We start from the raw sequence: 24,584 nt of genomic DNA, 5'->3' as shown, positions 1-24,584 counted from the left end.
GTCCTTCCAATGAATATTCAGGATTGATTCCCTTTAGGATTGACTGGTTTGATCTTGCTGTCCAAGGGACTCTCAAGAGTTTTCTCCAGCACCACAGCTCAAAAGCATCAATTCTTCGGCTCTCAGCCTCTTCTCTCCTTATACATGCTGTCCTTAAATCTAACAATCTTCAAAACAAAGTAATAAATATACATAGACCCTCCTTCCCTCACTTCATCACCTCAGTAAGAGGACACATCTAGAAGGGATTTGTTTGCATTTGTTTGCAATTTTTTTTCAAGAAAAAAATTAAGGCAATGTCTTCTCCTGTTGCCATCTTGCTTACAACTAGATTATCTGCTCCCTTAACCCAAGGTTCCTCACCTTCACCCTAGTGACATCTGGGACCATTTTAATTCCCTATTGTGGGGCTGCCCTGTGCATTGTGGGATGTCTGGCAGCATCCCTGGCCTCTACCCTCCAGAAGACAACAGCATCCTCTGCCCACTCCCAGTCACAACAACAGAGCTCATCAATGTCCCCAAGAAGCTTAACTGCCCCAGTTTTGACCTACTGTCATAGCAGCTTTTCCATCTGGCCCCACTCCAGCCACTGATACCTAGTGACTCTGAAGACCTGCCCACCTGCCCATTCATTCATGTGTGTGTGTCGCTTCAGTCACGTCCAATTCTTTGTGACCCTATGGACGGTAGCCCACCAGGCTCCTCCGCCCATGGGATTCTCCAGGCAACACCTTTACTAAACCCCACTTGTAACAGGAGTGAAGCAGAAACATCCACATTTGTATCCTGCTCTCAAGAAGTCTAGAACATTGTGCAGCAGGTAGGGCGGGTAGATACATAAGTGGCTAAAGGATTTTAAAAGCCCTAAGTGCCATCGAAGACATACACATAAACGGCAAGATGTTTTCAGAAAAGAGAGAAGGGTTCATTCCAAAGCGCATAGGAAGAAAACTCAGCTTCCTCCTCCACATGGCAAGGACCATAATACCTACTTCTCAGAGTCATCAGGAAGACTGAATCCACATAGCATGCTATTTCATCTTCATCCCCAACCCTTTGGAGTAGGTACTATTGTTCCCGTTTTGCAGAGAAAGCGACCAAGGCACAGACAGGTAAAGGCACTTGTCCAAGGTGGCACAGCCTCGTGGCCAAAGCAGACTTCAGCCAGCCGGCAGGCTGGCTTGCTACGACAGGTCCTACCTCCCTGAGAAAATACACACGTGACAACAGATGGGTACCCAGCCACCACTCCCTTAATGAAAGTTACTGTCACCGTACTTTCCACTGGGGAACTCAGCAGGCTACCGCCTGTAGGTAAAATTTTAAAGGGAGGGGCCCCAGGTTTGCTCATATGGAGACAGGAGGGAATGGCACTCTTATAAGAGGAGCCCTGGGCAGGATGGAAGGCAGTTGCTAGACAAGCTTGGGGTGTGAGTGGAACAACGAAATGGAACAAATGCCAGGAGGGGCCTGGGTGACTAACAGGGCTGGGAGGGCGGCCCAGGGCCTGAACGAGTTAAGCAAAGCGGAGCGGAGATTCACTGAGGATTCCACCAGCAAAGTGCTGCATCACCGACATGCTGCAAAAGCTCCATGGAGTTGTGAAACCCAGAGAGAAAAATTCCTGGCTTACTCTTCTCATTCCCTTCTCTTGAATCGGGCCAAGAACAGGAAACTGGGAAAGGCCACCTCATCCTTAAAAAAAAAAAAAAAAAAAATCCCCTGGAGACACTCTGTCACAGTCCCTGCCCCAGAGCCTTCCAACCCAAGGAGTTCCAGCTCACTCTACTCCCCATCCCAGGGCCTCTATACGCAACTGATACCTGAATTCTGGGCTCCACATCCGCGCCCGGAGCCATCGCAGTGGAGACGGCCCAGAGCCGGCCCTGCTGTAGGGAGGACCACAGCTCAGGGGCCAAAAAGCACAGGCTTTGGAGCAGGAGGCCTTGAATCCTGTCCCCACGGCTTCCTGGCTGTGTGGCCCTGGGGGAGTCACTCCACCTCTCTGACTTTAAGCCGCTCATCTCTCTTTGGACTATTGGCAGTCAATGTCATGGGACTTCCCCGACGGTGCGGGGGGTTAAGACTCTGAGCGTCCACTGCAGGGGGCACAGGGTGGAGCCCTGGTCAGGGAACTAAGATCCCACGTGCTATGCAGCGTGGCAAAACAATGACGACGGAAACCAAAAGCACTCGGTGTTGGGGGCGGGGTGGCCACGGGGGGTTAAGGTGCTGCTGCTCCTTCTAACCACATTACTGTGGTCGCTGCTCCGTTGCTCAGTCGTGACCGACTCCTTATGACCCCATGGCCTGCAGCGCACCGGGCTTCCCTGTCCTTCACCATCTCCCTGAGCTTGCTCAGCTCCTGTCCGTCGAGTCAGTGATGCCATCCAACCAACTCATCCTCTGCCGTTCCCCCTTCTCCCCCTGCCTTCAATCTCTCCCATCAGGGTCTTTTCCAATGAGTCGGCTCTTTACATATCATTACTACTGCCCCTGTTGTCGTCATTATCATTTCAGTGAGGACAGCTGCTCATGAAGCCATGCGCCGGAATGCTGAAGCCTCCCCCAGGAGACTTTCTCTCATCTCTCCGGCTCCAGGCTTAGTCATCTGACACAGTCTGTTGGAAAAGACTCCCCTCTGTCCCATCCGAGTCCTCCTACCACGGCCACTGACCTGCAAGCACCTACAATACGTTCGTCACTCTGTGTCTGACTCTTTGCAACCCCATGGACTGTAGCCCACCAGGCTCCTCTGTCCATGGGATTCTCCAGACAAGAATACTAGAGTGGGTTGCCACGCCCTTCTCCAGGGCATCCAGACTCAGGGATCAAACCCGGGTCTCCTGCATCGCAAGCGGATTCTATACCATCTGAACCACCAGGGGAGCAGCTACAATGGCCCCTGTCAAACAGGCCGCTGTGGTGACAACCAGGGACACTCCCATCACAGTGGAGATGGTACCACCCTTGAGGGCCTAGACCCTGGGCCAAACATCTGGAATCCCATCCCAGCTCTACTACGTATGAGCTGTAAGATCTTGCGAAAGTCACATAACAGGCCCAGGCCTCAGTTTCCCATCTGGAAAATGGGGATGATAGCAGTCTATTAACCTCATAAGGCTGTTTTGAGGATTAAATAGAAATTGTCTCATACACGGCTGGGGACTAACCAGCACGGTGAGTACTAATCATCAGTTTCACTGGGTCCTGGAAGGCATAGCTGTGCCCCCACTTTGGCCCATGATACTATCTCTGGCCCCTGACCTCTGATGCTCCAGCCTCAGTGGCCTCCCCGTTGCCCTTCAATCGCACCCAGCTTTTCCCCACCTTAGGGCCTCCCACCTGCTGTTCCAGCCTGGAATGCCTGTGGCCTGGCCAGCTCTTCCTCCTCTTTCCAGCAGTACTGGAGGAGAGAGGCTACCCGTCTCAAGCGCCCGCTTCCTGGTTCTTCACTAGGACCTAACCCTGTGTACGTCCTTCCTTTCTATGTTTACGGGACAGCACAGGACACAAGTTAGCCTCCAGACTCAAGAGACAGCCTGGGTGTGGATCCAGCCCTGCCGTCTACCAGCTGGGTGACCTCCCATCTCTCTGCCTCTGTTTCCTCATCAGCCTCGACTCCACTACCATCGGGATGGAATCATTAGGACTTACAAAGAGCTTAGCACAGTCCTTGGAGCTTCGGAAATGCCCCATGAGTCAGCACTCTCAATTAGCTCCCAGGCGACTTTTAAGTGTCCCTCTTAGAGACAACCTGTAACCTCCCCACAGTAGGACCAAATTCACCTGTGTACAGGAGGTGCTCACTGAGGACTTGTTCAACCAACGAAAGGAGGGGGTGAATAACTTATCTGCCAAGCAATCCAGAAACACCCAAAGAAAAGCCGAACCTCTGTCCCTGCCTGTGACCCAACAATCCCAGCTCTGGGCACGAGTCCAAAGGAAATAACCCAAACGGCAAGAGGAGGAACAATTTTCACGTGCTGGGCCGTTCTCAGTGACAACCAGGAAGCTCCCAGGCACGCAAGAGCTGAGCAAACAGTGGCAGGGGATCCTGCTGAAAATGACCCAGCTGTCACGAACCAGACCCGGAGCCACCTCCGGCCCTGGAGAAGCCTCCAGTGGAGGGGGGTGGGCACCGACCACCCAGCCTCGTGCCCTCTAATGAGGGCTGTTTGTGGGGTTTTTTGTTTGTTTCTGGCCATGCCGTGCAGCATGAGGGATCTCAGTACCCCCAAAAGGGATTGAATCCACGCCCCCCTGCGGTGGAAGCTCGGAGTCTTAACTACTGAACCGCCAGGAAATTCCTTCTGACCAGGGTTTTTAACCTGCATATGAAAGCAGACCAAGAACAGGAGCAAAGACACCATCTACAACCACCGAAGAGCTGTGGTCAAGGGTCAGGGAAAGATCCCAGGTCAAGGAAACACTTGATGCTGAAGGTGAAAAGGGAGGTGGGTCTCTTTCCAGAGTGGTTTGAAAACCCTTGGAGCAAGTCCTTAAACAGCCCCAGGGGTGGTCTCAACCTGTCTAGTCCCTGAAACAAACCTCTGAGGACACGGGTCCCATTACTAGTCTCCAATTTACAGATGCTTAAACTGAGGCACAGAATAAAGGGCTTCCTGACCTGGCCAAGGAGCTGGTGTTACCTAGAAGACCAGATGTGATCTGTGGCTAACTCAGGGGCCAATCAAGGGGCCTATGTTGCTGTCCAGTACTTTTTCCATTTCCACTTCCTCCTGGATCCTCAGATTTCACTTTGGACCAGAATGGGGACTGCTGTGTGACCATGACTGACGATGAAGACGGCAATACCAGCGATGGCGAGCAACAGCAAGGATAACATCACTTCACGATCATAGGAGCAGCACCTTAGCTGTATATTAACTTTTACCACTCTATGAGGCAGGCACTCCCATCACCCCCATTCTGCACATGTGAGAAAATGGAGGCAGAGAGAGACAAAGTCACTTTACCAAGGTCACACAGCGGGCAAGCAGCAGAATCAGGCATCTGAATAGAGGCTACACCAGCTCCCCATGCAGCTATTTCACTCTAAACAATCTTCCCAACTGGCCTCCACAAGGCAGGGAGGCTGCGGTCTCACTTACACTTAGCATCGGACCTATAGCAATAAAAGGATTCAGACACAGAAGAGGGAGGGACCAGAAACTATTATCTTACTGCATTGATTCGAAGACCCGTGTTTCTTCACGCGGTATCTGCAACTCACGATCACAGCATCCTACAATCTCTGCTGGCCAGGCTTTCCTAGCGCAGCATCTCTGAAATTGGGATGCAAGTCACCACTGCCAGCCTTGTGGATCTGATGAGACGTGGCGTGCCTCTCTCAACACCCCAGCCTCTTCTCTAACCCTACTGCACATTAAGGATGGCAAGAGACTTTTTTCTAAGTTTCCAGAATCAAGAAGGAGAAATGAAGGTAACCCTTACATCTTAGCAAAGCTAACTCCTGAGAGGCAGACACCACTCCCACTCCCTCACCGTGGCTCCATAACAACTCAATTAACTTTAATGGGGGTGGGGGAGGATGCGTGTAATTGTCAAGCTACTTGACCAGGCCACCCCGGGCAAAACTGCCAGCAGCTTGACCTGATCAGCTCCACCTGCCAGCTGCCTTCTTGTCTCCACAGCTCCTTCCACAGGCCCTTGCCCAGGCCAGGTTGTTTTTGCCAAACCCAGGCAGAGAGGAGGCAATAAAATCTCCTACTCAACTGAGTACGTACAGCCCTTTCCAAAAGTCCATGGTTTCTGCCTAGCTCCACAAGAGAAACCCTGTCTGTCAACACAGCGTTCTTTCTGAAACACGTGCTCAGATAAGACTTGCCTGGGAAAGGAGCTATCATTTCAACCACTTTCGGGTCCACAAGCTCTCTTCTCCCCAGTTTCTGTACAGTACTTGCGGAGGAGCAATCTGCTGAATTCACGTCCACAAGTAAACTACCTTCTCCTCTGGTTTACTGGAGATTGGACTCCTTGGCTGTGGGAAAAGGCCTGAAAACTACAAGCAGGCTTCAGATGTAAAGTGTTCCCCAGCCTCTACCCACTGGATGCCAGGTGCGACCACCAAAAATGTTTCCAACTGTTGGCAAAAGTCCCCTGGGGGCAAAACTCCCTGGAGGAGAGAAGCAGTGATCTAGTCTGTTTGCAGAATATCCTACGTTTTTCTTCACCGGTGACATATTTAACAGCTATTAGGTAAATACAAGAATATGACCAACCTGCAACTTCACAGACATTCTAAAGTGATATGAAACTTCTTTGTGGGGGAGATAAGTTTATTTACGTTACAAAAAAGTGGACTTATTTAAATCACTAAATAAGTATGTGGCAGACACTACTGGCTAGCTTACTCAACAGTCTTTCCCCACTCCCTTCTGTTTTGCTGCCTCCCACTAAAGAAGCATAAAAGCAAATGCTCTTTTCCTACCTCCTTCATAGCTAGAGGTGGCCATGAGATTTACTTTCCTGAATAAAAAAGAGGTAAATGAAGCTGGTGTGTTCCTTCTTTCCTCCTACCTTGAACCTAGATGTGATGGTTAGAGCTGCAGCAGCCATTCTGGGGCCTTGAGGGAAAGACAAAGAAAATGGTGTCAGACCACCGGGTTGCTAATCCAATGCCAGCAACCTGTCAGAGGTAGTGGACCTTGTGATACGCAAAAAAATAGATACCTTAATGTTTAGGCCACTGGAGTTATGCTTTGTTTCTTGCAACCAAATGCAATCCTAACAGTAATGCACTGAGATATAAATGTCAAGACCATGAAGAATACACACGGACAACTGAGGGTGAGACAGCGGAGAAGAGGGCAGGCACTGAGGTCGAACTGGGGGGTTTGAACACGATCTGTTTACACCCCCTGCCAGCTGTGTGAATGTGGGCAATGTGTGCCTCTGTTTCCACATCTAAAAAAGGGACCATAAGAGCACATACTCAGCATTACCATAAGCTGAAAACAAACCATTCAGAGAGAAGGATTTACTACTGGACAGAATAATCCTCAATGTATGCTATTTATTTCTAAGAGTGAATTCTTACCAAAGTCACCCAGGAAAATAGGAATACAGACTAGAATTGATTTAGTCATTGGGTTAAGGATTCTGTGTAATACCCCTGCCTTGGTGCTAAAGATGGAGCAAGGGGAGGGAAAAGCAAGCATCCAAGGCTTTCTGGAGGATCCAAGTCTAGAGTCCAGGTCTGTCTCCTCACAACACCCCCCCTTCTTTCCAAGTTCCAGCCACAGTGGCCTTCCTTATTAAGCTGAAGCTTCTGCACATGCTTTATTCCACTGCCTAGAACATTCTGACTTTCTGCTTTTGCCTATATAGCAAACTGTTCTACCCCAACATCCACTCTTCCTGAACCCCTAGTAATTAATCTTCAGCTGCGCATATGTTTATTGAGAAAGGAAACTACATTTCCCAGACTCCCTTGCAGCAGTGTGGTCATATGACTAGCTTACTGGCCATGTGAACAGAAGTAGGATGTGAACAGAAGTGATGTGAGTGACTTCTGGGTTGCACCCTTCTGCTTCCTTCGCTCTGGCTGGAATGTTGACATGGGGGTGCACATTCTTGATTCACAATGAGGGCAGCACCTGGGGATAGCACAGCAACGAGACAGGAGGAGCCTGGGCCCCTGGCATCCTTGAGGACAGAGCTGCCATGCCAAGCCGGGATTTTTACACCACAGAGAAATGGTTGTTGTTTAGTCACCAAGTCGTGTCCAACTCTTTGCGACCCCATGGACTGTAGCCCACCAGGCTCCGCTGTCCTTGGGACTCTCCAGGCAAGAATACTGGAGTGGGTTGCCATTTCCTTCTCCAGGGGATCTTCCTGACCCAGGGATCAAACCCGCATCTCTTGTGTCTCCTGCATTGGCAGGTGGATTACTTACCACCAGGGAAGCCCAGAGAGAAATTAGCTTCTATCTTAAGCCACTATGCTTGGCTCTATGTTTGTCATATAGAGCTACATTTATATCTTCACACAATCTCCCCACTCAGGGAGTCTCTTCTTTCCATCCATGGATCAAATAAAACTCCTACTGCACTCACTGAGCACCACTGAACCCCCCCTTCACAGCCTTTCATGGCTATGATTTCCCACTCATTTGTTTAATCTCTCACAAGACTGGAACTCAAGGATGGCGGGGAGCCCTGCTCTGCACATCTTTGGATTCCCAACACCAAGTCCAGTGCAAGGATAATCAGGAGCCCCTCAGAGGTTGCAGACTGAATGGGGCCAGGCCACAGGACCAGTGGGCAAGAGCTCTGTCCTCTGAGCACAGCTCACAACCCTGGGACACTGACCTTCGGAGGCTCTGTCTCCTGCCAGGGGCATCCAAGAGGGTGGAACAAGGGCCCTCTGACATCCACCCAACCTTGCTTCACATTTTCCCCGGATTTCCCTTACAGAGAAGTTAAAAAACAAGGCTATCCAACCGCCTGGAAAGGAAACAATTATTAGCAAATTATATAATTAGGCTCATGTTGACATTTCATCATCAAGTAAATATGTTCATTAAAAATGGGTGGACTCCAAGATGAACAGTAAATGAAACACAGAGAACGTTCTCATAAAACCTCATTCTTGTTTTTAAAAAACATCTTAACATGTTATATGTGGAGAAAAGGAAGTAGAAATTAAAATGCCCATAACAGATAATCTCTAGAAGAGCGTACTTTTGGAGGACTGTCACATTTTACTGTACTAGTTCCTGTCTTATTTCATTTTATACTGGACCTCTTATAACGTCAAAGAAGAGAATACGAGAAAAGCCCCTTTAAGTAATTCAATCACGGCCATGTTTACAGTAACTGAAACCTTGGACCTTCCCAAGTATGCATCTGTCAGCAGCTCTCAGCTGTCAGAGCCCACCTTCATCCCTGTGTACTTAGGCACTTAAACACGTCTTCTGAATGCCAGACAACAAAGAAAATCTCCAGAACGAACTTTCCCACCCATCAGCCCAGTTTGAGCTGACACCCAACACCCTAGCATGCCTCACCAGACCCTGACACCCTACAGACACCCTGTAACAGCTGGGTGAATTAGTCTGGATCCTCAGAGGCTGGGGACCGATGTCTGAATCCCTGAGGTCAAGCTGGGCTCCATCCTCATTCTGCCAAGTTCTGCGTGAACCCAGAGGTTGCAGGGACGTGATAAACCAGAAGAGAATCGCCACACCAGAAATCCCCACGCTACTGCCTGCGACTGTCCGTCACGGTCCCCTCCGGTCCAGCCTCCCGCAGAAACACAGCACGTGCCTGCTGAGCTTTTCTGAGCTTCCTCTACATCCTGCCTCTTTTCCTTCCAAATCTGAGAGATTCACAGCAAGATCGTGATCCCCACTTTACAGATAAGGACACTGAGGTTCCCAGAAGTTAAGCAACTGGCCCAAGGTTGCACCAGCCTGGGAACTGGCAGGACTGATTTTTGAGCCTGGGCTCCTGAACCTGGCCTTGAGACCCCAACCTTACACGTCCCTGGCTTTCTCTAGTGCTGCACCTTCCCCTCACCCAAGCATGCCCACGCCTTCAGCTGCCAATTCTCTGATCCCACCACCTCCCCCAACTAATATCCCCTTTGGGAATAAAGAGGGTCTGACCCAGGGATGAGCCCTCTCTCCAGCCCCTCCCCACCAAATATGCAAATGAGGTAAAAATGGGCCAGCTCTGACTCCAGCATCAAGTGTGAAATGGTCCCCCTAGACCTCCCAGGGATCTCGGTAGACAAAAGTACACTGCTGGTGGGAATGTAAATTGGTACACCCACTCTGGAGAACAGTATGGAGATGCCTTATAAAAACTAAAAACAGAGCAACCATATGACCGAGCAATCCCACTCCTGAGCATATATCTAGAGAAAAACAAGGTTCAAAAGGATACACGCACCCCAGTATCACTGCAGCACTGTTTACAATAGACAAGACATGGAAGCAACCCAAATGTCCACTGACAGATGAATGGATACACATACAAACAATGGACTATTACTCAGCCATTAAAAAGAATGAAATAATGCCATTTGCAGCAACATGGATAGACCTGGAGATTATTATACTAAGTGAAGTAAGTCAGAAAAAAAAGACAAATATCGTGATATCACTTACGTGCAGAATCTAAAAAAAACAAAATGGTACAGAAGAACTTACAGAATAGAAACAGACTCATAGTCTTAGAGAATGAATTTATGGTTACGGGGGGAAGGATAGGTTGAGAGTTTGGGACTGACAGGTCCACACTGCTATATTTAAAACAGATAGATAACCAGGGCTTCCCCGGTGGCTCAGTGGTAAAGAATCCGCCTGCCAATGCCAGAGACACAAGTTCGATCCCTGATCCAGGAAGAGCTCACATGCCTCGGAGCAACTAAGCCTGCACACCACAACTACTGAACCTGTGCTTTGGAGTCCAGGAGCCGAAACAAGAGAAGCCACCGCAATAAGAACCTTGCTCTCTGCAACCAGAGCAAAGCCCAGGCAGCAAGGAAGGCCCAGCACAGCCAAAAATAAACAAATAATTAAAACAGACAACCAACAAGGACCTACTATAAAATAAATACATTGATAAATTACTCTTAAAAAAAAAAAAAAGAAGGCAGAGCCCCATTGCACTACCATCCTCAGAATCTAATCTACCATGTGCCTTTTCTCCTTGACCCTGGGTGAGTGAAATTGCTTCTGAGGAAGAAGCCTTATCAAAGAGCTCCTGGATAATCTAAATTATAACTTACCGGGTCACCTTCCCCAGCACCCTGGAGTCCCAGCTTTCCCCTGGGCTTCCGGTCTCCAGCCTGACAAGGCTGATTAGAGGACTGGAGAAGGCATTGGCACTAACGTACACGTATCATCTGCTCTAAATAATCATAAAAACAACAACAACAATGATGGGCACCCTCAGAGAGACCCTGCTAGAACAGAGCTACCACTTTCTTAAAAACAAGCTGGGCTTGTTGTAGACAGGAAATAAAACATTTTCAATGATTTTAAATATTCTCTCCACTCCCAAGAATATGTTCTAAAGAAATAAGTCAACAGGCACTACTCATATGATATTTATAACAATGTTCTCTTTGAAAGAAAAAAAAAGGGGGGGGGGAAACAGCAACCTAAATGTCAAACCACAAGCAATAATTATGTAAATTACAATCCATCAATACCAGAAACTACTGCTTGGACATTTAAAGGTATAATTACAAAAGTTGTGTGGAACATGGGAAAATTCTCACAAGAATAAATGAAAATGCAGTAGAGAAAAGACCACATAAAAATCTGGACAAGATTTGGATGTTAACACACCAACAAACAACGGCCAATGGAAAAAATACAGACAAAAGAAGCAACAGTCCCAATATACCGAGTGTGCCCACAAATTAACAGCAAAGAGCAAACCAGAGTAAAAATGTACAAAAAGGAAAATTACATGCACACAATAGAACACGTGAATCACCAAGGAATATGTCGTAGGATGCTCAACTTCTAAGGGAGATGCCAGTGAAAATAAGATATCTTTTTTGTCCATCAAATTAACAGAAGTCAGCCACGTAAGATCCCCTGGAGAAGGAAATGGCAACCCACTCCAGTACTCTTGCCTGGAAAATCCCATGGACAGAGGAGCCTAGTAGGCTACAGTCCACGGGGTCGCAAAGAGTCGGACACGACTGAACGACTTCACTTACTTACACACTTCCTTAGCCGTGTACAGGACTGGGAAGGATGCAGAGAAATGGGAATTCCCAGTCCCTGTCACTAGGAATGGACTTGCTACAACCTTTCTGGAAAGTAACCAGCCAATGTCCACTGCATATGCATGTGCTCAGTCCTGTCCAACTCTCTGCAATCCCATGGACTGTAGCCCACCAGGCTCCTCTGTCCATGGAATTTCCCAGGCAAGAATACTGGAGTGAGTTGCCATTACCTACTCCAGGGGATCTTCCAGCCCATGGACTGAATCTGCGTATCTTGTGTCTCCTGCATTGGCAGGCATATTCTTTACCACTGTACCACCTGGGAAGCCCCAATACTGATTAAAAACTAAAATTTACAGAATTTTAACCCATAGACAAGGATGTTTACTGGAGCATTGTTTACAGAAACCAAAAAATGGGAAACAATGCAAGTGATGTTATTAACTGGGAAATGGCTGAATCAATAACAAATCTATAACTTGGAATATTATACAATAGTTTAAGAATTACTAGTGAGATTATGTGTACTGCCATGTAGCATGTGAAGCAAAAGTAAAAAGTAGAATGATGATAATAATATAACCCACTTTATTTTTAAGCATATTATTTATGTTTATAAACATTTCCATGATTACAGAGAGAGGACAGGAAGAGTAGTTTGGTTATTGGTTAGAGAGAGTTAACACTTTATTTAAATACCTCTATGCTGTTTTCTCACAAGGAGTATCACTCTGTGAACCAGAAAACTCTACAATTAAACTAGAAAGTTTACATGTAAAAAATAAATAAGTCATTTTAGCACGATAAAATTACGAGTAAAACTTTTCCATGTTGTTGAACTGTTAAGGTAAAAGTACTTTTTAAACAAAGAAGTCAAAAGATGTTTAAAATTTAAACATATCTTTTTAAAATTAGAACATAAACCAATCACTCTCTGGACCAAATCCACTGGAAGGATGGTTTAACTGCTGGGCAAAATCCTCTCATACACAAGGAAGCAACATGAGGCTGGTCAATTCCCAGCCTGATCGATGCTCTCAAATGCCACGAACACAACGGGTGCTTAATAAATGCTGGTGAGTCTGTTGTGTGTGTGCACTCAGCTCTGTCCGACTCTCTGGGACCCCATGGACTGCAGCTTGCCAGGCTCCTCTGTCCATGGAATTTTCCAGGAAAGAATACTGGAGGGGGTTGCAATTTCCTCCTCCAAGGGATCTTCACAACCCAGGGATCGAACCCATGTCTCTTGCACCTCCTGCGTTGGCAGGCAGATTCTTTACCACTGCACCACCTGGGAAACCCAGTAAATCCATTAGTTGGAGTTATGACCAACCTAGACAGCATATTAAAAAGCAGAGACATTACTTTGCCAACAAAGGTCCGTCTGGTCAGGGCTATGGTTTTTCCAGTGGTCATGTATGGATGTGAGAGTTGGACTGTGAAGAAAGCTGAGTGCCGAAAAATCGATGCTTTTGAACTGTGGTGTTGGAGAAGACTCTTGAGAGTCCCTCGGACTGCAAGGAGATCCAACTAGTCCATCCTAAAGGAGATCAGTCCTGGGTGTTCATTGGAAGGACTGATGCTGAAGCTGAAACTCCAATACTTTGGCCACCTCATGTGAAGAGTTGACTCACTGAAAAAGACCCTGACGCTGGGAGGGATTGGGGCAGGAGGAGAAGGGGATGACAGAGGATGAGATGGCTGGATGGCATCACTGACTCGATGGACATGAGTTTGAGTAAACTCCGGGAGTTGGTGATGGACAGGGAGGCCTGGCGTGCTGCGATTCATGGGGCCGCAAAGAGTCGGACACGACTGAGCAACTGAACTGACTGACTGACTGAAACCATAGCTGTCACTTGAGAATCAGAATTATCACATTTCCGACTCTTTGTGACCTCGTGGACTGCAGCCCAGCAGGCTCCTCTGTCCATGGGATTCTCCAGGCAAGAGTACTGGAGTGGGTTGCCATGCCTTCCCCCAGGGGATCTTCCCAACCCCGGGATCAAACCTCGGTCTCCCACGTTGCAAGCAGACACTTTACCCTCTGAGCTACCAGGGAAGCACATGTATATTATCAAGTGTGAAACAGATCACCAGTCCAGGTTGGATGCATGAGACAAGTGCTCGGGGCTGGTGCACTGGGAAGACCCAGAGGGATGGGATGGGGAGGGAGAAGGGAGGGAGGTTCAGGATGGGGACCACATGTACACCCATGGCTGATTCATGTCAATCTATGGCAAAACCACTACAATATTGTAAAGTAATTAGCCTCCAATTAAAATAAATAAATTTTAAAAAATAAATAAAGGAGACTCCGAGAAAAGCAAAGAGGGGAAAAAAAAAAAGAATTGTCACATTTCAAAACGCACAGATCCCCCACCGAGCAATTTCTCAGGGGAAACTGACTCTGCTGAGTCATTTACATCTCTCCGCAGAGAGTATCGAGATGAGCACCCAGCGTGTTTGAGGCAGCACTGCTCACCATGCAGAAAACTGGAACCAAATACCCTGAGAGCAACCCAGGGAGGACTGGGTGAATACATGGTGCAGTCATGTGACAGAAGAGAGTGTGGCTGCTAAAGTATTATTTCTTTTTCTTTCAACTTCCCTGGACTTAGCACGGACAGAAAAATCAACACTGGTTTCTAAGCGAAAGGAGCAAGATACAGAACGTTATTTAGAATACGAAACTATTTGGGGAGGGAAAAAAAGATATTCAGTCTCTCCCCGCCCACTCACGCTTCATACATATTTGCATATGCTTGCAATTTTTCTAGAAGGAGACCCAAGAAACCACCATCAATGGTGACACCTGGGAACAGAGCGCAGGGAGGGGAAGTACTGAAACTTATACTTTCCCGTCATATTCTTCTAGAATACAGCTTTATCTAGTATTTTTAAACTTTTTAAAAATTTTATATTTTAATCGGATAATGACTTTACAGTGTTGTGGTGGTTTTTGCCATACATCAACATGAATCAGCCACAGGTGCACATGTGTCCCCCATCCTGAAGCCCCCTCCCACCTCCCTGCCCACCCCATGCCTCTGGGTTGTACCAGGGCACTGGCTTTGAGTGCCCTGCTTCATGCATCGAACTTGCACTAGTCACCTGTTTTACACACAGTAATATACATATCTCAGTGTTATTCTCTCATATCATCTCACCCTCACCTTCTCCCACAGAGTCCAAAAGTCTGTTCTTTACATCTGTCTCTTTTGCTGCCTTGCATATAGGATCATTGTTACCGTCCTTCTAAATTCCATATATATGGGTTAATATACTGTATTGGTGTTTCTCTTTCTGACTTACTTCACTCTGTATAAAAGGCTCCAGTTTCATTTACCTCATTAGAACTGACTCAAATGCATTCTTTTTTATAGTTGAGCCATATTCCGTTGTGTATATGTACCACAACTTCTTTATCCATTCATCTGCTAATGGACATCTAGGTTGCTTCTATGTCCGAGTTATTGTAAACAGTGCTGCAATGAACATTGGGGTACACGTGTCTCTTTCAATTCTGGTTTCCTCGTTGTATATGCCCAGCAATGGGATTACTGAGTCATATGGCAGTTCTAGTTCCAGTTTTTTAAGGAATCTCCAGACTGTTCTCCATAGTGGATAAACCATAAACTTTTTTTTAAGTTCTAACTTTTTATTTATTTATTCAATATTTTTTTTATTTGGCTGCAGTGGGTCTGCATGGAGGCATGCAGGATCTTTTAGTTGCAGCATCTGGGATCTAGTTTCCTGACCAGAGATCGAACCTGGGCCCCCTGCATTGGGAGCACAGTCTTAGCCACAAGACCAAGAGGGAAGTCCCTAAAGTTGTAACTTCTAAAAGATAATTCTTTAAAAGCAACAGCATAATCAAAAGAGTTACTCTGCAAGACCTTCCAGGTCAACTCAACATCTATTTTAAAAAGAACACTTTTTTAGCAACCCTTTAGAAAGTCAACCTAATCACGTAAGAAAAGCACCTCATCATGTTAATGGGTCCTAAAAAACCTTTGGAGGGGAATCAAGGGCAGTGGGGATTTCCAACCTGATCTAACCCTGAACAGTGTGGCCAAGGTTCTGCAACAGATGAGACTCATTAAAAACCTATAAACTTGATTTTTAAAAACCTGAGACCCATTCAAACCTAAATAAATCAGAAGTCCATGATATCGGGGAACAAGTAATAATGTTCCATCTCCCTGCCAAGCTGCAGCAAGCTTCCTCCTTGGGATTTCCAGGCCCTTCTTAGTACAAGTCATTTTATTAGTGCTGTAGGCATTTTGGTAGCAGGCTCCAGGCCAGATTTTCCTTAGATGGGCTCCACAGTTCCAGTGATCACTCCATGCACCTCAGGGCCTTTGCACGTGCTGTCCCCGCTATCTGAGACTCCCCTCCCCCAGCCCCCGCACAGCCAGCTTTGCCATTCGGGTCAAAGGTCAAGAGTCATCTCCTTTGAAAGGCCTTCCCTGGACATACCCCTATTGCAGCTCACACCCCAGTTCGTCCCAGTTCATGTCTTTGTGGCACTTGCCGCTATCCGAAATCACTTTGGTCACCCGCAGCATCAGCTCCGTGAGAACATGGGTCCCGTTCGCCTCGTCCGTGGCTGTATCCCCAGTGTCTAGAACAGTCGCAGTGCACAGCGGATGATCAACTAATAATAAAAGCCTGAATAAATGAATGAGTGAGAAATGGTTGAGGAAAGAACAGGAGAACGAATCCAGTTGTAAAGATCACACTCAAGTACTCTGCGCCAGGAAAATGCAGGCTCTTGATGACCACTCTCCAGGGAGGAAGGCACTCCAAGCAGGTGGCCAGTAAAACATGAAGGAAGGTTCTCACGGAGACAATTCACTGACAGGAAAAGGAGAAGCCTCGTAAAACCTCAATTACTGCCTAATGGGCCAAACGCCACCCTCCCGGGACATCTAGACCCCTTTTCCATGACCTGGCAACCTCCCCCCAGAGATGCAATCCCACAATTAAACCAAGGGGACACTTAAGTAGAGTCTCCACTTTGTAATTGTCCACCTCTCCTGGGGCAGTTTAAGACACAGGAGCATCTTCAAAGCTGATCTCTCTAGACAAGCACTTCACCCTGGGGCCGAATCTTCACACCACCCCACCCTTTCCCACCCCCCTCCCCAGCCAGAATGGATTAGGGGAGAAGAGGGCACCCCCGGTTAGAAAGAGGCAGGCAGACAGCCTGGAAACCTTGCAATTTCCTTCTCTGGCTAACTGGAGTCTAACCCTCTTTGCGTCTCATTAAGCTTCTCCACGGCAACCCCAATAAGCCAATTATGTGAGGTGTTCAACAGCCTAAAAACTCAGGGGACTGCAGGACGAGGCAAAAGTCTTGCCCCAGATTTCTTCTCCGGATTCCTCCACATCAATGGCTGTGGGACCTCCCCACCGAGGGGACACGTGACATCTGGAGACATTTTTGTTGTCACAACAGGGAGAAGGTGCTACCGGCATCTTGTGGGGAGAGACCAGCGCTGCTGCTGAACAGCCTACAAGGCCCAGGGTGGCCCCACAACAGGGAATTACCTGGCCCAAGAGGTCCAGCGTGCCCAGGCTGAGAAACTGCTCCACACCTACCAGCCCTCCTCTACGGGGGCTTTCTCACTGCCCGGTCTTCTAGAAATTAGCAGGATCCCATGCCTTCACCACAAGAGACCTGTCTGTCCCATTATCAGGCCAGGCTGGGGGAAGCACTGGCCTCAGGATGTTCAAGTCCTTGTCATTATCCCAAAACATTGTTGTTGTTCAGTCGCTCAGTTGTGTCCGACTCTCTGCGACCCCATGGACGGCAGCATGCCCGGCGGGATCCTGTCCTTTCACTATCTCCCAGAGCTTGCTCAAACTCATGTCCATTGAGTCGGTAATGCCATCCAACCATCTCATCCTCTGTCTCTCCCTTCTCCTCCTGCCCTCAATCTTTCCCAGCATCAGGGTCTTTTCCAGTGAGTCGGCTCTTCACATCAGGTGGCCAAAGTACTGGAGCTTCAGTTTCAGCATCAGTCCTGTCAGTGAATATTCAGGGTTGAGTTGGATCTCCTTGCAGTCCAAGGGACTCTCAAGAGTCTTCTCCAGCATCACAGCTCAAAAGCATTTTACTAGCCGTTTCTTTCTTTCTGCAAAAGGTCCAGGCAAGTTTTTATGGGCTAGCGTGTCCCATAATGGTCCATCAGACCATTAAGATCTGATGAAATCTAGGCCTTATCCCACCATGAAAATCTGGAGCCAACATACAAAACCAGACGCTTGCTTCAAATTCCCTGGGCATTGATAATTCGTTTATCCAGCCCCCTCCTGCCAACACGACCAAGCCAGACAGAGCAACACCACACTAGTGAGCCAGATCGGCGCCAGTCATCTCACCCAAGGGCTTCAAAGCAGGAGACACTGACTCAAACACCTACAGGTCCAGGAGGGCCCCATCGATGAGGGAAGCAGACCAAGGGAGAAAGCACAAGGGAAAAAGGCAACGGATCCCGGGCCTTAGAAGTAAAGTAGCAATAAGGAGGGGAAGGGATTGCGCCAACCTGGGCCCAGCCTGTTCCGGCAGGCTGCTCTGTCAGAGGGGGCAGCCCCAGCCGATAACCCACGACCTACAAGTGAAGGCCCTCGTGCAATCAGATCTCCTGATTTTCCAAAAGTCAGAAATGCAGATGGTTCCATGAATTCTTCCCATCAGGAAATATCAGTAATTCCATGTTAAAATAAAGCCAGAGCAGAACACTAGCTGGCTAGATCTAATCCCCCAATGGAACTTGTACCTCAAGACACTCAAATTCAAACGTTAATTGCACCTGCTGTATGTGCAATGTACTGAATCCCGGAAAAAGAGAGGTCAGATTCAGTTCTCAGCTTTGCAAGACGAAACATAAACAGTCAGATGTGGAAGCTAGAAGGCTCAGTCCACCTGGGTTTCCATTCCACACAGGTGAGGGTCTATTTCAGCCTTAGAAGACTCTGGGAACAGACTTCAATCCAGCTCAAAAGTCACTCCAAAGCCTCCTGTCATTCATTCATTATTTACTGAGCATCTACTTTGTTCCAGGCACTGGGGCTGGGATTACAGCCATAAGAACAAGCACAGGCAAAAAACCCTCCCCCTGTGAAGCTGACCTTTTGGTGGGAGTTTACAGACAGTAAACAAAATAAATAAGACTTATTTTGGCAGTAAGTGCTAGGTTGCGGGGTGGGAGGGAGCCACGATGAAGCAGCAGGGAGTCCAGGAAAGGCTGCTTGGGGTGACTCTGGAACAAGGATCTGAAAGTGCACGAGCATTCTGGGCAGGAGAAACAGCAACTGCAAAGGCCCCGAGGCAGCCTGGTCTGGAGCAAAGGGACAGAGACGGCAGCAGGCAGTGTGGTCAGAGAGGTGAGGGATCAGATGCTCTTAGGCCTTGTAAGTTTCTCTGAGGCCTCTGGCTTTTTCCCTGAGGGATGCAAGGAGTCACTGCAGGGTATATAGGGCAGAAGGGGGAGAGGATCTGAGCTGTGTCTTTAACAGGATCCCTCTGACTACAGGGCTGAGACCAGACTGCGAGGTCAAGGAGGGCATCAAGGCAAGCACTGAGGTGGGAACAGCCGGCTGCAGGATTGAGGCTGTGATGGCTCTGGCCAGAAGAAGGCAAGGAAGAAGTGAGAAGCAGGCACTTCAGGAACAGGCAACAGGATTTGCTGATTTGCTTATCAGATGCGGAATGGGAGGCAAGGAGGGGAGTCAGGGCTGATGCAGGGTTTGGGCCTGAACTTCTGGGGCACAGCTGCCCTGGTCAATCAAAATGGGGAGGGCTGGGGTGGTGGGGGGCAGGGGGGGCGTAGGGGAGACGAGAGGGAGACCTCCAAGTTCATCGTGGTGGCGATGGCTTAGTTGCTAAGTCATCTCTGATTCTTCGTGATCCCATCGTCTGTAGCCCGCCAGGCTCCTCTGTCCCTGAGATTTCCCAGGCAAGGATACTGGAGTGGGTAGCCAATCCTTGCTCCAGGGGATCATCCTGACCCAGGGATCGAACCCAGGTCTCCTGCATTGCAGGCGGATTATTTACTGTGAGCCTCCAGGGAAGCCCAAGTTCCGCGTGGGACATGGTAAACTAGAGACACCCAGGTGGAGATGTCGGTTCCAAAAAGTTGAGAATGTGAATGGAAAGAGAGCTTCTTCATCCACCATCACGTTCCAAAGGTAAGGCTCCTCCAAGGCTACCCCAAACAGAGCCTGTCCAGCTGGGAGAAGGAGACTAGCTTCACCCTGCCCTGTCCTCTCAGAGTCCCCTTTTCTCCTCGCAAAGCCATTGACCTTGTCAAGCTGCCATGCTGGGCCTCAGGTGGGGGTGGGCAGAGGGGACGACCCCACCAGTTCCAGGGGCCCCAGGGCTCTAGTCCGCATGGGAAGAGGAGACTAGAAGGAGGCGCGGACGTAAAGGAGAGGAGAGGAAGGTGGAGGAAAGCACAGTGATGCATCTAAAAACCCACAGGAAGCTTAAAGGATGGAGAAAAAATTGGCTCTTTCTACATTATAGTGAAGCCACAGGGAGTTAATTGTGCCAGAAATTAGACTGATGCCAAGGTCAGACCTTACCCCAAGAAGAATTTCAAATGGCTTCTAAAATACTTCTTTTTGGGATTTCCTTGGTAAGCCAAATGGTTAATACTCCAAGCTTCCAACGCCAGGGGCGTGGGTTCAATCCCTGGTCAGGGGAACGAAGATCCTACACATTGTGCAGTGTGGCCAAAAAATTGAAAAAAATAACACACTCCTTTTCTCCCACCTTTTGGCAGCCAAACTGAATATTCAGGGGCTTACTGAGGTGAAAGAAGGCTCAGGGCAGCTCCGAGGCAAATATCAACACCAGGACCAAATGATTAGCAGGACTCCATGAACCATGACACGGAGCCACCGATCCGTTCACTCCCTGCAGTAGCAAGTACGGCAGCAAAAGTTAACTAGAGAATTCCAGCCAGTGCATCACTTAAATTTGCCGAGGGCCACCTGTATACCAGGGCTTCCCTGGTGGCTCAGTGGTAAACAACACGACTGCAACGCAGGAGACGTGGGTTCAATCTCTGGGTTCGGAAGATTCTCTGGAGAAGAAAATGGCAACCCACTCCAGTCTTCTTCCCTGGAGAATCCCATGGAAAGGGGAGCCTGGAGGGCTATAGTCCATGGGGTCACAAGAGTTGGACACGACTTAAAGAGATTAAACCACCAACCACCATACCAACTGTATACCAAGCAACAACATCCTAAGTACCTGCCGAGGAGTCGCTTGGTACTGGGTTAACATCCCCATTATTTAGGTGTGGAAACTGAGGCATGGAGCAGGGGAGTGATTTGCCCAGGAAGTAGAGCCAGGATTTGAACTCTAGGGATCCAAGCACTGCTCAGAGCCGCTATACTCCACTGCTTACTGACTTGTCACTTACTTTTCGACATTTTCTGATTTTTCTACATTGGACATGCAATAAATTAATAAACAATTTTTTTGTTAAAAAATTAGCTTGCAAGGGGAGGCCCAGGCCCAATTGCCCAACCATCATTCAAACATCAGCCACAAAACAGCCCTTCCAACCTGTCCCACACCAAGCACCCTCAAAAAAAAGCAAACCCAGGGCTGGTGAACTTGGCCCCTATTTTCTATCTAGATAACCAAGTTCCTCTTTTTCCATCCCAGAGCATTTGCCTGGATGAAGGTGGTAAGTTGGCCGAACCCTCACCACAGGTTATTTCCACATCGTGTGGTTTTTCTGGCCCTTTCCTGGGGCTCAGAGGGAGGCACTGACTCAGGAACAAAACTCTGATTAGAGTCTCAGGTGGGCTAGTCATCTGAGGAAATCAGCTGTGTGTGTGTGTGTTTTCTCCTGCAAGGACTTTTGCTACAGAAATTGCCAGGTGCTTGGCTTTCCCTTCTGCCAGGCCCTCCGTCTCCCCGCCTGTCTATGGCCTTGCAGACTTTCCTCTGCCCTTGGTCAAGGGAGGAGCCAGGGATGACCTGGTGGATGGCCCAATCCCATGCCCCAGCTTAAGAAAAAGTGGGTCCAAAGGAAGGTCCAGCAACTTGAAACACACAACTTCATCTCTGCAAAGAAAGCAATAACCATTGTTTACCTCTGTGCAGGGCATGGGCTGAGTGGCTTGCACAGATGAACTAATTTTACTCTTCAAAACAACTGTAGCAGGTTGAGACTGTGGGGGCCCACACCCTTATTTTACAGATGAGGAAGCTGAAGCACAGATAGACATAGCGGCTTGCCCAAGATCACAGTTACCTAGTGGCTAGCAGCAGTCTCTCCTGGCCTTGAGTGGGCACCCTGGGAAACACAGAAGTCACCTCCTTTTGATTACATTCGGTTTCTCAGGCTACCTGGAAGTGCTCATGCCCCCACTGCCTGCTCTCAAACCCTGGTTCCAGGGCACCTTGAGAAACTGGGACAACCAGTGAGTCCAGAAATCCAGAGGGAGGAAGGGCAGAGGAAAGTCTGCAAGGCCATAGACAGGTGGGGAGACGGAGGGCCTGGCAGAAGGGAAAGCCAAGCACCTGGCAATTTCTGTAGCAAAAGTCCTTGCAGGAGAAAACACACACACACACAGCTGATTTCCTCAGATGAGCTTCTTCAACTAAATAAACAGAGGACATCCCCAAACCCATTCAACGTTGGAAAACCTGATGCCATCCATCAACCGCCAGTTGCCATCAATAAAATACAACCTGGCGCAGAATTCATGGTCACTTATTATCCCCTCTGTAATTCAGAACAAAATAAACAAGGAAATTCTCCAGTATCACAGCAACACTAGACCAGATCCCCATCTGATTCTTGCAGAAATAATCTTGCTATTGTTACACTGGGTACTGGGAGCAAGGACTCCTCAGATTTTCCTGTCTCTGCTAAGTACAATCCTACTTTGCAAATAAGTCTGCTCCCCAATCAATCCTGGACCTCGAGTGCAAAGCATATGTACTACTTCCAGCCCCTGAGTAAATCCTGTTGGCCTGAAAATGTGAGACACAGCCAGATGTGTGTGGTTGTTCTAACAAGTGATACCTACCGCCCCCATCCCCCAAATAAACCCTTCCCATGGGGACCTCGAAGATGACTTATCAACACTCCAAATGTGGTCCTTCAAGGAGAGGACCACAAAACAGAACAAGAAGGTATTTGGAGATGCTAATCACTGGCTCCAAAGAACCAGGGGTGATTCCAAAGAACCAATTCCTAAACAAAAATAGGAAAACTATCCTGCCCACGTTTGCCTACTGTAATAACCAAGAGAGTGGGACACAGAAGTGCTTCCTGTAACAAAGAGGCAAATCGCATTAGAGAGAAACTAAAGCCCAAGACACTGGGGATTAAGCCAGAGTGGCCTCCGGAGACCCGGCCAGGCTCAACAGCAAAGATTCAGAAGGAACCTGGGGTTGGTCCCCACACAGAAGAGCCTCGGATCTCAGGTGTCAAACAGCACAAAAACCGACTGGTACCAGGATCCTTGGATAGCCCCAGCTGACCCCAAACCTGACCCCAGGGTCAAGCAAGTCAGGGCAGGGGTGAGCAGCCCCACCTTCCTTCCTGGCTGTCCCTGAAACTCCCCTAATTCTTCCCCTGTCCCTTCAAACTCACCCCCCCGCCCCGACCCGGACCCATAGTAATTAAACAGAAGGAAAGTAAAAGATGTCAAAAATACGGAACCACAGGAAAATAATGTGTATGCCAAAAAACTGGGGAGGGGGCAAACCTCAAGTCAGCCACTAGAAGCCCCTTTACACAGTCTGAGCCCCTCCCCATCTCAGCCCTTTGGCAACCGGGTGCTTGTGAAAGCGGGGTTCCAAGCCACAAAGGAGATGGGGGAACTTAAGCAGGGAGACACCACCACCCCCCCCCCCCCCCCGCCATCTCTGGCGTCTCCGTCCGTGGCAGGTTATTTTCAAGTGGAGGGAGAACCCCAAAGAAGAAAGGGCCCCTCTTTTCGGCCCCCTCTCCCAGGCTCTGACCCCTCACCTTTCCCCAAAAGCCCCAGAGCCGGGCATTTGCAACCCGTCCCCAACGCCTGCTTCCCTGGAACCCAGTCACCCAAGTTTTCCGCCCCCCATCAGCTGCGCTCCCGAAGGGGGCCGGCTGAGGGCAGGCTGGGGAGCGGGCCCCGCCAGGCCGGCTGCGGGAAGGGGAGCGCGGCGTTCGGGGCGGCAGGGGACCCCGGGACCGCGGGCCCAACCCGCCCGAGCCCGGCGCTTCCCCCAGCCGGCCGGCCTCCCCGCCCGCCGGCCGCCCTCCCTGACGCTCCCGCTCGCGGCCGCCGGCCCCACGCGACCCGAGCGGCCGCCGAGCACGTACCCAGAAGGGGTCGGAGCCATCGACGCTGCAGAAGTCCTGGAGCGCCATGCGGCCGGCTCGGGCACGGCGGGCAGCGGCGGGCGGACGGGCCCGGCTGCTGGTGGCGGCGGCGGCGGCGGCGGCGAGGGCGGGAGGCAGCGACCGAGGGAGCCGGGGCCGCAACGCCGCCTGGTTGGCCGGCGCGTCACGGGGATGCGGCGGCCCCGCCCCGCCCGGCCCCGCCCCGCTCACCTCGCCCGGCCCGCGCGGGCCACGCGGAGAGGCTGCACGCTAGACCCTGCGGCCTCCGGGACCGGCCCCCCGCCCTCCGCAGGCGCCCGATCCCACCCCCCCAACACCCCCATCAGAGGCTCGGGAAAGACCGAGCGCGACCCTTGTGTCCAGACCCCAGACCAGTTTTCAATCCTGTTGTAACAACAACATCGAGACGACAGCAACAGTTAATAGAAACCACCGGGGGCAATAATATGCACTGATCCCTCTATGAGCGCAGAGTGCCAGACACCGTAGCTGCGTCCTCATT

General features: G+C 49.3%; 1 protein-coding gene across 2 annotated transcripts in view; it reads right to left on the bottom strand.

Moving 5' to 3' along the window:
• The window catches only part of ABCC1 (ATP binding cassette subfamily C member 1 (ABCC1 blood group)), a 148,192-nt gene extending 124,022 nt beyond the window's left edge, over positions 1–24,170 (bottom strand). For both annotated transcript variants that reach the window (XM_061152904.1, XM_061152905.1), the window contains exon 1: positions 24,062–24,170. In XM_061152904.1, the coding sequence (XP_061008887.1) occupies positions 24,062–24,109 (48 nt within the window). In that variant the 5' untranslated portion in view covers positions 24,110–24,170. The remainder of the gene's footprint in view (positions 1–24,061) is intronic.
• Positions 24,171–24,584: the final 414 nt, after the last annotated feature.

Source organism: Dama dama, chromosome 10, assembly GCF_033118175.1.
Source record: "Dama dama isolate Ldn47 chromosome 10, ASM3311817v1, whole genome shotgun sequence".
NCBI lineage: Eukaryota > Metazoa > Chordata > Mammalia > Artiodactyla > Cervidae > Dama > Dama dama.
Note: the sequence above shows the minus strand (reverse complement) of the source record. Positions and strands in the feature narration are given on the sequence as shown.